This window comes from Callorhinchus milii, unplaced genomic scaffold (assembly GCF_018977255.1).
Source record: "Callorhinchus milii isolate IMCB2004 unplaced genomic scaffold, IMCB_Cmil_1.0 Scaffold27, whole genome shotgun sequence".
NCBI lineage: Eukaryota > Metazoa > Chordata > Chondrichthyes > Chimaeriformes > Callorhinchidae > Callorhinchus > Callorhinchus milii.
The window spans coordinates 4,664,190-4,680,513 of NW_024704768.1; the positions used below are offsets into that span (position 1 = coordinate 4,664,190).

Consider the following 16,324-nt stretch of genomic DNA (forward strand, 5'->3'; position numbering starts at 1 on the left):
GCTTTTGAAAATATATATTATTACAGTAAGAACATCGATGATTATAATAATGATAAAAAAAAGTACACATTTCAACAGCGAGTTCTTCCACATCCCACTTGTATTCGCACAGCCTTTGCCCCCAATAAATGGAAAAGGACACCAAGATCATATCAATAATAATAATAATAATAATCCTTGCCTTTGATGCAGCATCTTATCACCCCGTTGAGACGTCTCAAAGCGCTTCACAGGACGCACTGTAAAAAGTAGCGACGGTGCAATTTTGGGGGTGAAACGCGGCAGCCAATCGCCCCCAGCGACGTCCCCACAAACAGTCGTGGGTTGAATGACCCAATTATTATTATTATTATTTCTTGAGAGGGATTATTACTCCCGGAAAGCGAACTGTCAAGTGACTAACAACCGGGTTCATATTTATTGCTGGTGTCCGTGTGTGTGTCTGTGTCTGTGTGTCTGTGTGTGTGTGTCTGTCTGTGTGTGTCTGTGTGTGTGTCTGTGTGTGTGTGTGTGTGTGGCGTCAGGAAACTTGCCTGACCTGACCCACCCGGGAATCGAACCCGGGTCCTCTCGCTTGCGAGGCGAGGGCTCTAACCCCGACACTACAGGGTCTCCATGATAAAGATGTCCAGGACATAAAGCTGTGGGTTAAATATCTACAGACAGTGCAACACAGTTTTTATTTACACATTTTTCTGGCACTCGATTAAAGGGGTGTGGGGGGGAGGGGGGGGCAGTTGGTGGGGGGGAGAGGAAGCGCAGGAATAATAATAATGATAATAATCCTCGCATTTGATATCGGCCCTTTATCAAATCGTCGAGAGGTCTCAAAACGCTTCACAGGATACACTGTAAAGTGGATGAAGTAAAGATGTTCAGCTGTCAACAGGCTCGATGGGCTGAATGGCCTCCTCCTGCTCCTATGTTCCTCCCTCCTCTCTTGTGAAGTGCTTTGAGACATCCTCCCGACGTGAAAGCCACCGGGTAAGCAAAGATTTTTTTTTGCTGTATTTCGAGCCCCGACCGGTTAATAATAGTAATAAATAGTAATAATAATCCCGGCATTTGACACAGCGCCTGATCGCGTCTTCGAGACGTCTCAAAGCGCTTCACAGGATACACCGTAAAGTGAATTGATCGTATATTTTGGGGGTGAAACGCGGCAACCGATTGCACACAGCGTTCCCCACAAACAGCCGTGGATTGAGAGACCAATTTCATTATTTACTCATTTATTTATTTATTTATTCTTCTTGAGGGATTGTCAGCAGACGTTCTAATTAATTATAATAATTATAGGATTATTATAACCCTCACATTCGACATGGATTTTAACGACTGTAAAGTGTAGTGACTGTGTGCGTAATGTGCAGACCTTAATGCACGCTCAGCAAGATCCCGCAAACGTCCAGTGAAGCACAGGAGGCCACACAGAACAAAGTATATGCAGCCCATCACGGCTGTGAGTTAATAGGTTCTTGGGTTTAAAAGACTTTCAAAACCCCACCAATCCCCCCGCCCACCTCCGCCCCCCCCTCCCCCCTCCCCCAGGTGGGGTGGACACAAAAAACATTTGAAAAGTTCTCTTCTTCTGCCTTTGGCTGAAAGTCACGTGTTTCTGGGTGAAAACGGGTGTCATTGTATCCTTGATAATCCTGAGTCTAAACACAACCCCCTCCCCTCACAATCCAGGGGGAAGGTCTCCTCTCTCTCTCTCTCTCTCCGTTGAAACTCGACCCGTTTTCCAGCTCCGAATCCTAAACCGTCCCAGTATTTGGAGGCAACCAACTTGCCAGAGAAGAAGGTGTAGAGGTGTAAGTGACACAGCTGTTTGAGGGTGCGGGGAAAGAGTGAGGGAATGTGTGTGTGTGGGTGGGGGGGGGAGTGGAGGGAGGGGTGTGTTTTGTTTAGTTAGAAAGGTATAAGTTGGACTTCCCCAAGTTATAGAGACGCATTTCAGCCACATTGTGTGGTGTCTTCGTCCAACAGAATCTCTCTCTCCGTCAAAGCAATGACCCCGGTTTGTTGGAGATGGGGTTGGGGAAGGAGGGAAGGAGAGGCGGGGTGGGGGGGGGGAAAGATAGAAGGCTGTGTGTGTGTCTGTGTGTGTGTGGGGGGGGGGTGGGCGGCATCTGAGATGAACTCCCAGCGAGTCCTTGTGATAAGCGAGGGCGGTCTTTGCACTTTAGAAGGGTAGAGTGTCCAGGAATAACTTGTCCACGATGGCGGGCGTGGGAACCAGATCGGCGAGTTTCACGTAGAAGATACGCTGGAGTCCCTGCGTGCAGAGCGTGCACAGTTCCGGTAATTTGCCCAGCAGTTTCGACAAGTAATTTGGTCGGCCTGGCTCCCCACCATCGCTCGTTGTCACGTGGTCTTTCAGGCAGGTGATGATCCTGTTTTGTAGATCTTCCACCTTCTTGGCTTCCTTCAGCCCGTGACGGTCTGCAGATGGCATCCAAATTATCGTCGTTAATAACAATAATAATAATAGTAATGATAATAATAACTGTGGCTCTGATTCCTGGCCGGTTGGGGTGAAACCTGACAAGTGTCTCTTTACTCCACACACACCCCCCGGCGTCTCATCACATTGTCTCAAAGTGCTTTGAGTGAAGCCACAAGCGTTCCCCCCCCTCCACCACCCCCCACCCACCCACCTCCCTCCCCCCACAGTTGTCCCAGGCTCCGCTACTGTTAAGCGCCCAAGAAGTTGCCCCACATAAAGGTCACTCAGTGAACAATAACAACAACACACGGCGCTGGACAGTCAGGGATTTGGGCCCGAGCTGGGGGTTGGGAACAGGAGGGGGTGGAGAGCGGGGAGGGTGGTGGTGGGGTGGGGGGGGGGGGGGGGGCGAGGTGGAGGGGCTGTGGGGACAGAGTTCCAAAGGTTGGGGGCGGAGAGGCTGAAGGTCTGACCGCCAATGGTGGGTTGGGCTGGGTGGGGCCTGAGGGACGGGAGGAACTGACCTGTGATCATAACCAAAGCGGCGAGGCACGAGAAACTGGACACGTCGATCTTCATGCGTCGCAGAGCGGCCGAGAATTCAATGATGGAGTCAATCCACTCCCCGAAGCCCCTCACACACTCCTCCCGATGCAGCACTGCCCCGTTACAGAATATCAGCTTCCCCTCCTCGGGGTTAGACCTGCAGGCGGCGGCAACGACAACACGAGCTTTAACAGTAGTCGATGGCAAGCCAGAAATAATAATAATAATAATAGTAATTATGATGCTGATGATATGATCCTGGCGTTTGACCCGGCGCCTCACCCCGTCGTCGAGATGTCACAAAGCGCTTCATGGGATACGCTGTCAAGTGTAGTGACTGTGTGCGGGGGAGTAAGGAAACTTGCCTAAGGTTTCGCCCTGACCTGACCCACCCGGGAATCGAACCCGGGTCCCTCCGGCTCGCGAGGCGAGGGCTCTAACCCCCGAGCTACAGGGACTCCACTGGGGATTCAATCCCCCTGTACGCTGCCCTAACGAGTCCCTACCTGTAGGCCAACCGCAGGATAAACACCTCCAGGAACGCCGACTCCAGGAGCAGTTCCCGATCCTCTTTGGGAAACGCGCTGAACCCCGGGATCTTCTCCGCCCACTTTCGGATCATCTCCATGGAGGACGACAGCAGCTCATAAAACTGCCGGATGTGATCGGCCTCGTCCTCTGCGGAACGTTCCGCTGCGGGTTCCTGAAACTGACCCCCGGAGAGAGAGAGAGACCCCGTCAGCGATCACTTACCCTCAGCTCCTCCGCAGCTCGCCATCGCACAGCGAGCGCCCTTAACAACAACGACAGCGGCAGTAATAATCCTGCCACTCGACCCGGCGCCTCATCGCGTCGTCGAGACTGCTCAAAGGGCTTCACGGCATAATCCTGTCGAGTGTAGTGACTGTGTGTTTGTGTACGTGTGTGTCTGTGTGTGCGTGTGTCTGTGTGTGTGTTTGTGTGCGTGTGTCTGTGTGGGTGTGTGTGTCTGTGCATGTGGCAGGGTGGGGCGAGAGTAAGGAAACTTGCCCAACATTTCCCACCCTCCCACCACCACCCCCAGCCCCCCTTCCTGACCCACCCGGGAATCGAACCCGGGTCCTCTGGGCGTGAAAGAGCAGAGAAATAGGATTGAAAGGTTCGCTCTTAAGCACAACGCGGACACAACGGGTCCGACCTCCCTCTTCTGCACCGTACGGTTCCACAGACATTCCCTTTACCTCTCCTCCCGATTATCCCACGGGGGTGGGGGGGGGGGTTACCTTGGAATAGTCGAGGCTGGACGCTCCGGGGTTGGAATCGATGTGAGCCCTGACCAGCGCTGAGAGGAGACTGACCGGGGCGCCGGAAGGAGCGGAGTCCGGAACATTCTTTGGCTTGGACGGTAGGCGGCCCCTGCGACCTTTGAGGCTGTCGGTCCGGACCACTGGGAGAGAGAGAGAGACGCGGACCAAGGCACAGGGGGTTTAAACCACGACAACAACAACGACATCGACAGCTTGCACCGCGAAGGAAAGGTTCGCGAGCAACTCACCTTATAACTACAACAACAACAACAAGATTGCATTTATAGAGCGCCTTTCACGTCGGGAGGACGTCCCAAGGTGCTGGACAGTTGGGTCGGGACCCGAGCATTAGGGGGGGGGGAAATGGTCAGGGTGAGGGGAGGGAAGGGAAGGAGCGAGGAGGGGGAGATGGTCAGGGTGAGGAGAGGGAAGGGAGGGAGCGAGGAGGGGGGAGAGAGTCGAGAGGGGAGCTGAAGGCTGAAGGTCGAAGAGAAAGGTTTTGAGACCGGCCTTGAAGGAGAAAAGGGAGGAAGCGGCGAAGGCACTGGGGATGGAGTTCCAGAGCCTCGGGGCTGAGAGGCTGAAGGCCACCGAGGGTCGGGCGGTTGGGGCGGGGGATGTGGAGCAGACCGGAGCCGGAGGAACGGAGGTACGTGGGGGGATAGTAGGTCGGAGAGGGAGGAGGGAGCGAGGCCGGGAATGGCCTTGTAGGTAAGGATGAGGAACTAGCGTTCGTCATATATACAGGGGAAACTTCACTCAGCCAACCTTCCCCCCACCCCCCAACCACACACCCCCCCACACCCGAATACCGCCCCCACCCCCCACGCTCCCTCTCCCCCCAGTACTCACCCTCCTTCACCATTCCCACCCCGAGGCACTTCTGAAATCGGCAGAATTGACAGCGATTCCGTCGGCGTTTGTCTACGGGACAGTCCTTGTTGGCCAGACACACGTACTTGGCATTTTTCTGCACAGTTCGCTGCGGAAACGGGAATAAACACGGTGACGATCATGAATCAGTATTGAATAATAATAATAATAATCTTTGCCTTTGACCCAGCGCCTCATCACGCCGTCGAGGCGTCTGGAAGCGCTTCAACATAGTACGCTGCAAAGTGTAGTGGTTGTGAGTGTGTTTTGCGGGCGAAACGCGGCAGCCAATTTTTGCGCCCAGCGACGTCCCCGCAAACAGCCGTGGATTGAGTGATCCGACAATCCGGTAACCACTGGGCTGACTACCACGATTATATTTATTTAAACATGAAAAAATTTAAGTGCTCCTTCCTCATCGCAGCAACGATCGGGGGCTTTCCTGGCAGAGATATTGTTGCCAGTTAACTCGGAGATCGTCAGGGAGCCTAAATATCTGCAAAACAACTTGTTTACCCCTCAACCCCCTTCCCCCCAACCGCCCCCCCCCACCTCCTCCTCCACCCCCCACCCCAATCCCATTCTTGTCCTCTCTTCCCAATTCCCTTCCGGGATTCGCAATCCAGCCTTACAGCTGTGCTGAATAGGGCCTTGTTCGGGATCGTCCATATGTTTGTCTGTTGTCAGTCTGTTGACAGTATTCATCATATCAAAGGTTTCCTGTGTTGTCTGATGGACAGCGGAATAAGTAACTCTCACTCTCTCTCTCTCTCTCTCTCTCTCGCTCTCTGCCCCTCTGTCGCTGCTCCTTACAAACAAACAGACTCCCGCACGATTAAATCAATAATAATTCCTGCGTTCAGTCCAGCGCCTTATCACGTCGTCGAGACGTTTCAAATTGCTTCACGAGCAATTACTAGACCACGGTCCACCCAGTTTTCCTGCCATCAACCATCCCGGCAGTCATCTGCACTGTGTCTCCCCCAGATATGATTCCCTAACAGAAATCTCTCTCATTCGTCCTTGGAAGAATCAACACTTTCTTCTTCCACCGTCTGTCCGTCTGTCCGTCTGTCTGGTCTGTCTGTCTCGAGCGCCTGATAGGTAGGTTTTACTAACTCGCTCACCAAAGTAGTGTTTCCACAGATTTATTGTGAATTGCTGTGGCTGTGTATTTTGTGGGCAAACACGGCAAACCCAATATGTTCACAGCAACAAAATATACAGTCAATCCACTTTACCGTATGATCCGTGAAGCGCTTTGTGACGTGCTATAAGGGGCTATATCCCATGCCAGGCTTATTATTATTAGTAGTAGTAGTAGTAATAATATTAATATAACCTTAGCTTCCTAAAGTCTCTAAGGCAAGTCTGTCAATTAGATGGCGGACTCGGTCAGTTTAAAGTAAAAACGGAAAAGGGGGAAATATCGCTTTAGACGGATCGAGAGAGAGAGAGAGTCAAATGTTAAGAGAATGCACTTGGGGAAAACTACACAAGTCACACGGCAAACCACAGCTTTGTGTTATTAAGTTTTCTTGACCGAAAGCAGGTTAGTCACAGGGCACACGGCTTAATTTACCCTCAGCTCTGCAGCTATTATTAAATACTCATAAACTTCACGGTTGAATGAAGTCCAGTGATCACTGGGGCAGATTAAAACCTGTTGGGGGGCACCAATACACAGTGTCCTGAATCAGTCAACTGGGAAATATAAAGATATTTGACACAGCGCCTCATCAAGTCGTCTCAAAGCGCTTCCCAGGATGCACTGTAAAGTGGAGTGACTGTGTGTTTTGTTAGGCGACGTCCCCACAAATCGTTGTGCATGAAGTGACCGCAATAAATAATGAATTGGCTGTGCGCGTTTCGCCCACAAAATATACAGTCAGGAACCTTTACCGTATGTCCTGTGAAGTGCTTTGGGACGTGCGTGGTGTGTGTGGGGGGGGGAGGGGGGGTGTGGGGGGTGCGTGTGGGGGTGTGTGTGGTGCATGTAGGGGTGGGGCTGTGAGCTCATGTGGTGAGAGTGGTCGGAAGTGCGGGTGGGGAAATTCTCTCGCAGGTTTTAATAATAAAAGGACAAATTAGTCAGTGTTGAATCACTGGACAGATGTGAAGGTCTCTCAAGAGGCAAACAGGCGCGCGATTTCCCTGCTCCTCACTGCGCCGATCAGTCAATTTGCGCACAACAATGTCTCGCACACAGCCACAAAGCCAGACACCAAATTTATCTGGGGGAGGGTTTCGGGCAGGACACCGGGGGAGAGAAAGAGGGAGGGAAGGAGGGAGAGAGAGAGAGAGAGAGAGAGAGGGAGGGAGGGAGGGAGGGAGGATTACCGACGGGACCTTGGGTTAATGTCCCATCCGAAGGACGGCACCTCTGACAATTCAGTGCTTTCCCCCATCACTGCACTGGAGCCTCAGCCTCGTCTGACATGGGGTTTGAACCCACAAACTTCTGACGTGACAACATAATAATAGTCATAATAATCTTTGCATTTGATACAGGGACTTATCACACCTTCGAGACGTCTCAAAGCGCTTCTCAAGATACCCTGTGAAGTGTACTGACTGCGTACAGTATTTTGTGGTCAATAATGCACAGCGACGTTCCCACAAACAGCTGCGGATCGAGTGACCGAATTGTTATTATTTTTATTTATTATTTAAAATGACTATTATGATGATCAAGATTTTTTTGGGGGGGGGAACGGGACAAGTGGAAAGTAATAAGGCCCTGTAGCAAATGCAACGATTATTATTATTATTATTATGATGATGATTATTGCTGTGCATAAATCGGTCCGCGTACCAAACACACACAGTCACTACACTGGTCTGAAAAGCTCTGCAATCGTGTAAAATACCTTGAAGAAGCCTTTACACCCCTCGCAGGTCCGAACGCCGTAATGCTGGCACGAGGCATTGTCCCCGCACACGGCGCACTGACCCTCGCTGGGTGGGGGGTTGCGGGCGGGGGATGAGGGGAGGAGGGGCTTCTCTAGCTCCGGGGGGATGTGCCCGTCCAGTAATCGAGCCCCAGGATCCATGGGAAGAACCGGGAACGCCGTGTAGGAGATGGAATCCACCAAGTGCTGGACGGAGTCGGGAGGGCGGGCGCCGGCTTCCAGGTGCTGGTGGCACAGGGGCAGGCCAGAGTCCGTGGGCAACTGCTTGAGGGAGAAGAAGGAAAACTGGGAGCCGTTCTTGTGTTGATCCGTCAAGGCGTCCATCTCTGCGTAGGGGTGAGGCAGGGAGTCCTCCCAGGTGGACACTTGTGGCATTGGCAGAGCCGGGTTGGAGGATGGGATGGAGCAGGAACCGTTGTAGTACTGGGAAGGTCCACAGGGGGGCAGCATGTCCTCCAAGTGCATGTTGATGGAGGCCGGGTAACAGCCAAACATCTGGAGGTCATCCAGCTTGAAGGTTGACTGCTGGTTGGCCAGCATTAACTGGTACAGATAGGAGTCAAGGTCCGCGCCATTGGGGTCCACGATGGTGTTGAAGCTGGGCAGCGAGGTGGTGGCACTGATCTCAGTGGCAGTCAGGTCCATGCCCAACTTGACAAACTCCGGGGTCAGCAAGTCAGAGCTGTAGTTCTCGAAGTTGCCCCGGCCTGCAGCAAACTCCCCCCGTACTGTGCCTGGAGACAAGGCATCACTGCAAAGGGAGGGAGGGAGGGAGGGAGAGAGAGAGAGAAAGGGCTCGTGAACGATTGGCACCAACAACAACTTGCATTTACACTGCGCACCTCAGGCAGGGTAACGTCCCAGAGCCCTCGACAGCGACAGAACACAACGCCGACGACAAATTGCACCATTCCCGTGGGGAGGGCGTGTCCGTAGAAACAGGAGGAGGAGGAGGCCATTCAGCCCCTCGAGCCTGTTCCGCCATTCTATCAGATCATGTACCTCAACTCCCAATTACCCGCCTTGGCCCCGGGTTCCCTCGATCCCCTGACCCGACCAACGTCTCTCCAGTTCGATTTTTCACAATCCTATGGCATTTTTACGGAACATTTACTTTGCGGCTGTTGATGGGGACGTCTCTGGGTTCCAATCTGGTCAGGGTTCACGAAAGATACGCAGTCACCACACTTGCCGGCTGGATGGCCGAATGGCAGGTCAGGTTTCCGCAGGGCTCTGGGATTAGGAACTGGCACGAGAGACATTTGTGTAATCAGACACTGTCCATGACACCACGTTAAGAGCAATCTGAACTCAACTCCACTCAACTCCAATTGGTTTTGGTTTCTTTTTGTGTCGCCACCTACTGTTCCTGTTAAGCTCGTGCAGCCCCGGTCGTTAAGAGACGTTTCAATGCGATGCTGTAGCCGGTAAGTAATAATGATAAGGAGTCCCTGTAGCTCAGCGAGAGGACCCAGGTTCGATTCCCGGCCGGGTCGGGAAGATACCTTAGGTGAGTCTTCTAACTCCGCGCACACACACGCACACGCACGCACCCCTGTTTAGCAGTAAGTAGGAACCCGGTTGTTAGTCAATGGGCAGATCGCTTCACGGGGGTAATAATCCCTCTCAAAAATTTTTTATAATAATAATAATTTGGCCGCTCAATCCATCACTGTTTGTGGGGACGCTGCCGGGAGTAAATGGCTTCCGTGTTTCACCAACAAAATATACAGTGACTACACTTTACAATATATTCTGTGAAGCGCTTTGAGACGCCTCCACGAGGTGATAAGGCACTGTATCAAATGCGAGAATTATTATTATTATTATTATTACGATGATGTTGTAGCTACAACTGAGCAGGTGACGAATCAGGTCAATGTACGTTCGGGTGAGACATCTTCCGCCAATCTGGGACTTCAGCTTTTCTTCTTGTTAAAGTGACCGCCTCAGCCTAGACTTGGGGGGGGTCGAACCCACAAGTGTCTGACTCAGAGACGAGAGCGAGAGAGTCGGTGGGGTTGAGAGCGAGAGAGTTTGCCTCTGACTCGAAGGCCCGAATGCTACTGACTGAGTCTGTGCCGACGAGTTGCCGTCACCCAAAGGGAATTCCCCCGAAGACAAGAAGTGGGTTCCTCACCTGTCAGAGGTTACACGGGTTTTGCCGTCACCACCACAAGAACATAACATTCCCTTAAGATGAAACAAAACCAAAGGTCCATCCAGTTCACCTTCCACCCTCCATCCTGGCAATCGCTTGCACATGTTGTGTCCCAAACTGTAGCCTGTATCCCCCCCACCACCTCCGCCCTCCCCCCGGCCCCCTACCACCAAGATATTTCCCAACAGAAATCTCTCTTTCAACACTTTCTGCTTTCACCATCTGTCTGTCTGTCTGTCTGTCTGTCTGTCTGTCTGTCTGTCTGTCTGTCTGTCTGTCTGTCTGTCTGTCTGTCTGTCTGTCTGTCTGTCTGTCTGTCTGTCTGTCTGTCTGTCTGTCTGTCTGTCTGTCTGTCTGTCTGTCTGTCTGTCTGTCTGTCTGTCTGTCTGTCTGTCTGTCTGGTGTTTCCTCAGATTTCTTCTGAATTTAGGCTTAGAATTTAGGCTTAGAATCTTCTTCCGAAACTCACCTCCGACAAATTCACACGTCAGGAAATTTCACTGTGTCTGGAATGGAGTGCGCTCTCGCTCTCTCTCCCTGGAGGGACGCCCCCCCCCCCCGCTTACCTAATTCCGGAGAGTATTAGGCACAAGTTGGGTGAGGGCCAAGGCTTTTTGTGGGGGGTGGGGGGGAGCCCAGAGTGTGCGTTGGGGTAACTGCTGGAGTCTAACCAGCTAAACCCACACAGAGCTCGGCCACTAAGAGAGAGAGAGAGCGCTGTCTGGCCAAGCTTTCCCACTGCTCGTCCAGCCGGGACCACCCTCCCCGCTAGTTAGGGTTTTGGCTGTGGGGTTAACAGGAGCCGAGGGGGAGGATTTCCTGCCCCCAGTGACTGGTCGGCCCTTCCGGGTCCTGCCGATGGCTGAGCCGGGCCGGGCCGGGCTGCCATCACTCACCACAGGAGCACAGAATTAAACGCACGGATTATTATTCTTTATTATTATTGCTGTCATTCGAAAACGTCCTAAAATGGGAGTTTGTGGCGTACTCTGGGATGTTGTGAACCGTGATCATTGTGACTGAGCTGAAATTCAGCCTCAGCTTTGAGGTTCCTTCTCTGTCGCTTCACACCCCCCCCAAAAAAACTACTGAAAGCAAACTGAAAGAAAAACTCAGGCTTTTTGTGGCTAAAGCCAAATTCTGGGTCCCTCGGAATCGCAACTGAAACGAACGAAGTCCAGGGGAAATCTCCTCTCAGGGCCTTTCCAATGACTTGTCTCTTGAGTTTCATTTCAGATTTGGAAATCAAACGCCTTAGACTTGACCGTATGCCCTGTTCGGGAGGACGTCACAAAGTTCCCGCGATGCTACTCGTAAACAGAAGGGAGTTTCTCTCTCTTGGGGTCCTGACCCGACAATCTTCCTCCCCACCCACCCCCACCCCCACCCACCCCGCAACTCCACCCACTCACTCCCCACCCCCCCGGAAAAAAATAAATAATCGGTCACCGTTTTCGTTTGAGAGGCGTTGATTTTAAACGCGATTGTTTATTATTGTTGTTAGTTGGAAACTTTCTAAAGTGAGAGTTTGTGCCATATCCTAATTGTGACGATGATAATAATAATAATAATCCTTGCATTTGATACAGCTCCTTACTTCAAAACGTCTCGAAACGATTAATCGTTTATATCGCGGCACTAAATCAAGTGCAAGGATTGTTATTGTGACGTATGGAATTCTCAGTTTGTTTTGGATCCTCATAAGTACGGTGACGGGTTTCCGCGCGTGAGGGCAAAAGAGGAAAGGAGTAAAGAGCAGAGAAGCAGTGGTGGAGGGGGTGGGGGAGGGGGGGGTTGGAAGGGTGTCAAGACAGGATGTTGGGGAGTTGGGGGGGGGGGGGGCGCGGAAGGCAGAGAGTGGGGCCAAGTGTTGAAAAGTATTTGGGAAATGAAAGTTATGGGCGCTTTTTTCGAGTGAATTCACGTTCCCCGTATCGCTTTCCAGTTGACTTTAGGATTATCTGTTCACTGGAGGGCTCAGGGCTAAATATTACGCCTTCGGGATTACTGTGGAGTCCTGTAGCTCAGTGGTTAGAGCACTCGCTTCGCAGGCGAGAGGAGCAGGTTCTGATTCCCAGGCGGGGCAAAACCTTAGGCAAGTTTCCTTACTGCACACACACACACGCACACGCCTGTTTACCCAAGTAGGAACCTGCTGTGTGAGTCGATTTACAACATACTGTAAACGTGCAGTGACTGTGTGTTTTGTGGGTGAAGGCGGGAGCCAATCGCGCACAGCGACGTCCCCACAAACAGCTATGGAGTGAGTGAGTGAGTGAGTGAGGGAGGAGGGAGGAGGGAGGAGGAGGGAGGGAGGGAGTGAGTGAGTGAGTGAGTGAGTGAGGGAGGGAGGAGGGAGGAGGAGTGAGGGGGGAGTGAGTGAGTGAGTGAGTGAGTGAGGGAGGGAGGGAGGGAGGATTTTCTAATTTTATATGGCAGATTTTTGGATGGGACACCACGAGAGATTCCGTTCTCGGTTGCAGTTTGTGTCAAGGAGATCGCTAACGTCCACCTGAACGGGGCACAGATGGGGAGTGAGAGGTTTAACATCTCATCCAAAGGTCAGTGTCTCCAAGCGAAGGGGCTTAAACCCACAGCTTCTGACTCGGCGTCAAGTGTGCTACGGACTGACCCCCCCCACACACACACACACACACAGTACTGAGATGCTGCTGCATTATATAATAATAATAATAATACCTCCCAAAAAAATGTGGTCACTCAATCCACGACTGTTTGCGGGGACGCTGCTGTGCGCAATTGGCTGCCGCGTTTCGCCCCCAAAATACACAGTCAATTTCACTTTACAGTGTGTCCTGTGAAGCGCTTTGAGACACCAAATGCAAGGATTATTATTATTGTTATATGCTGGAGTTTAACCAGTTAAATGCCCACAGCTTGGGAGGGTTGACAAGCTGTTAGCTGCTGTTCAGCTAAAGTTCACCCGAAGCATTATAACATTCTGGCTCGCACGAACACTTGGCATCATATAAAACAGTCTGAAAATACACTGCGTACAGGGGGAATATACATTTCAACACAGTTTATCTCACAGTTACCGGCGTTTAGATTGGGAAAAATCACCCTGCGAAATCTCCAACCAAAAAACTTTATTCTTTTTTTTTAAATCGGTGGAGACCGGAGGCTACGAGGGAGAAATTTCAAAAGTAAAACAACTTAAGAAACGATTATATTTCACCGCCCACAAAATACACAGTCACTACACTTTACAGTATAACCTGAGACGTCTCAATGATGTGATAATGCACTATATCAAATGCAAGGATTATTATTATTACAATAATAATCATAATCATAATAAAAATAACCTTTGCAGTTTGCAGAGTGACAGCTTTTCTGGGTGTGTTTTTTAAACCAAGTTACTGTTGGAATTACATTCACATTCCGTGTTTTGCTGACAGTATTTTTTTAAAGGAAAAACATTTTTAAAAAAATCATGGAGACTAAAAAGAGGGAGTCAGGAAATCCAACTCGCAATTTGTCCTGAGTCGCTGAGGTTTAAGCAAGAATGCTAAAGCTCCATCCACACTTCCACTTCTCTTCGACCGAGCCTTCAGCTCCCCTCTCGACTCTCTCCCCCCTCCTCGCTCCCTCCCTTCCCTCCCCTCACCCTGACCATCTCCCCCCCCTCCTCGCTCCCTCCCTTCCCTCCCCTCACCCTGACCATCTCCCCCCCCCCTCGCTCCCTCCCTTCCCTCCCCTCACCCTGACATCTCCCCCCACTCCTCGCTCCCTCCCTTCCCTCCCCTCACCCTGACCATCTCCCCCCCCTCGCTCCCTCCCTTCCCTCCCCTCACCCTGACCATCTCCCCCCACTCCTCGCTCCCTCCCTTCCCTCCCCTCACCCTGACCATTTCCCCCCCCCACCACCCTAACGCTCGGCTCCCGACCCAACTGTCCAGCGCCTCGGGACGTCCTCTCGACGTGAAAGGCGCTCTATGAATGCAATCTTGTCGTTGTTGTTCTTAACCCTTCAAAAAGTTTTTTTTGGAAAAATCTTTTAAAAGGCGTCTTCAAGACTTTGAAGAGGGTCTGTGTGTGTGTGTGTGTGTGTCTGTGGTTTTTTTTTTGCTTTGGCAAAAACTTTCTATTTATCCCACCTATTGATACTCACTCTCTCATTGATGTCACAGAAATCCTCACCTGTTTAGACTGATTTACCTCTCTACATCTCCCTCTCTCTCTCTCTCTCTCTCACTGTCTCTCTGTTACTCAGTGTCTTACAGCTGCAGAGAAAGTCAGCAGTTTAATTCTCATCAGGTCTCACACTGACTGATGTGTGTGTCCTTCACAACTCAGAGAGAGAGAGAGAGAGAGAGAGAAATCACAGCACATCTGTCCCACACTGAGCAGAACAGAGACATAACCACTGGAGCAGATGGAGCACTGTCCAAAACTGGTAATAAACTTTAAAGTCATAATGAAAGTCCCCCCCAGGAGGACAGGGAGAGAGGGAGGGAGGGAGGGAGGGAGGGAGGGGGGAAAAAAGTGCATTTTTATTTCAATTGTGGCAAAAAAAATGCCCTTTTTTTAAAAAAAAGAAAATAACTTTTTTGGGGGAAAGGAGAGAGAAAAAATATATATAAAGACGTGTATAAACGAATGGAATAGAGATGGATATTCACACCAATTCCCTTTGGTCACTCCCCAAACCAGAGCAGTTCACCAGACAGGTCAACAGGTATCGCATATACTTATATATTTAAAATAAACAGATTTAAGGTGTTGCAAATGTTGTTTTAAATCGACAAAGTTAATTATACTTTTGTTTAAGTTAGAGCTGGGAGAACATACATACACACACACACATACATACACACATATATACACACACACACATACATACATACACACACACACATACATACACACATATATACACACACACACATACATACATACACACACACATACATACACACATATATACACACACACATACATACATACATACACACACACACATACATACATACATACATACACACACACATACATATACACACACACACACATATACACATACACACACACACATACATATACACATACACACACACACACACATACATACACATACATACACACACACATACATACACACACACATATACACATACACACACACATACATACACACACACAGACAGACAGACAGACAGACAGACAGACAGACAGACAGACAGACAGACAGACAGACAGACAGACAGACAGACAGACAGACAGACAGACAGACAGACAGACAGACAGACATACCTGTGGATCTTAATTAAAAGCAATGTGACTTGGGTTGAGATGTGAGGGCAGGAATTCCAGGTGTAAGTGAACGGGACCATATACATGTGTTGCCCTCTGTGGTTCTGCTCCACAGTGACACCGATACAGAAATACCAATATCCAGTGTTTGGAGCTGAGAGTGAGACTGAGAGTGAGAGACAGAACCACTCGTCAGTAACTGTGACCAGTGTCAGTGTTCATTACTGGGGGGGGAGGGGCTGAGAGGGGGGAGGAGGGGCCAGTGGTGAGTTGAGACCCGCCCACTAGTACCAGGCCCCTCCTACCGCCCCATGTGGGCGTGTCCCCCGGGGTGATGGACCAATGGATGAAGGCTGGAGTCAGGCCAATGGGCGTTGGCTCAGAGCTCCATTGACGCACTGGAGCCAAACATTGGAACAGGTGTTGGAGGCAAAGGCTCAGAGAGTGGGGGCTATGGGCTGAGGGGTGGGGGGTGTCCCCTCTCAACCACCGACTGCAGCCGTTACTGGGATCCTCCGCGCGGATTCCTTCCATTATGTCCTTTCGGGAAATTTACAGTAAAGGCAGCAACGCCGACGCCAACAGCAGCTAAACGTGTCTATATCTCCTGCGCCCCTTGGGGTTAGGCTGAGCGGCCGATCGCTTTTCCCGGGGTAATAATGGGTGTGTTTTTTAATAAATGAATAGATTTGGGCCGCTCGATCCACCGTTGTTTGTGGGACGGGAGGCCTGCCGGGGCGCGAATTGGCTGCCGTGGTTCGCCCGCACAACGCACAGTCACTGCGCCGCTCCGCAGCGCATTCTGTGAAGCGCTCGAAGA

At 51.0% G+C, this 16,324-nt stretch overlaps 1 protein-coding gene across 1 annotated transcript; it reads right to left on the bottom strand.

The window, feature by feature from the left end:
* Positions 1–1,533: 1,533 nt before the first annotated feature.
* On the bottom strand, positions 1,534–15,708 carry nr4a1 (nuclear receptor subfamily 4, group A, member 1). Its single transcript, XM_042344381.1, has 7 exons — positions 15,505–15,708; positions 8,025–8,817; positions 5,134–5,263; positions 4,258–4,421; positions 3,502–3,704; positions 2,974–3,152; positions 1,534–2,445 (listed from the first exon to the last, which is right to left on the bottom strand). Exons 1-7 carry the CDS (start codon positions 15,588–15,590, stop codon positions 2,186–2,188), a joined length of 1,815 nt encoding a protein of 604 aa, XP_042200315.1. The 5' UTR covers positions 15,591–15,708; the 3' UTR covers positions 1,534–2,185.
* Positions 15,709–16,324: the final 616 nt, after the last annotated feature.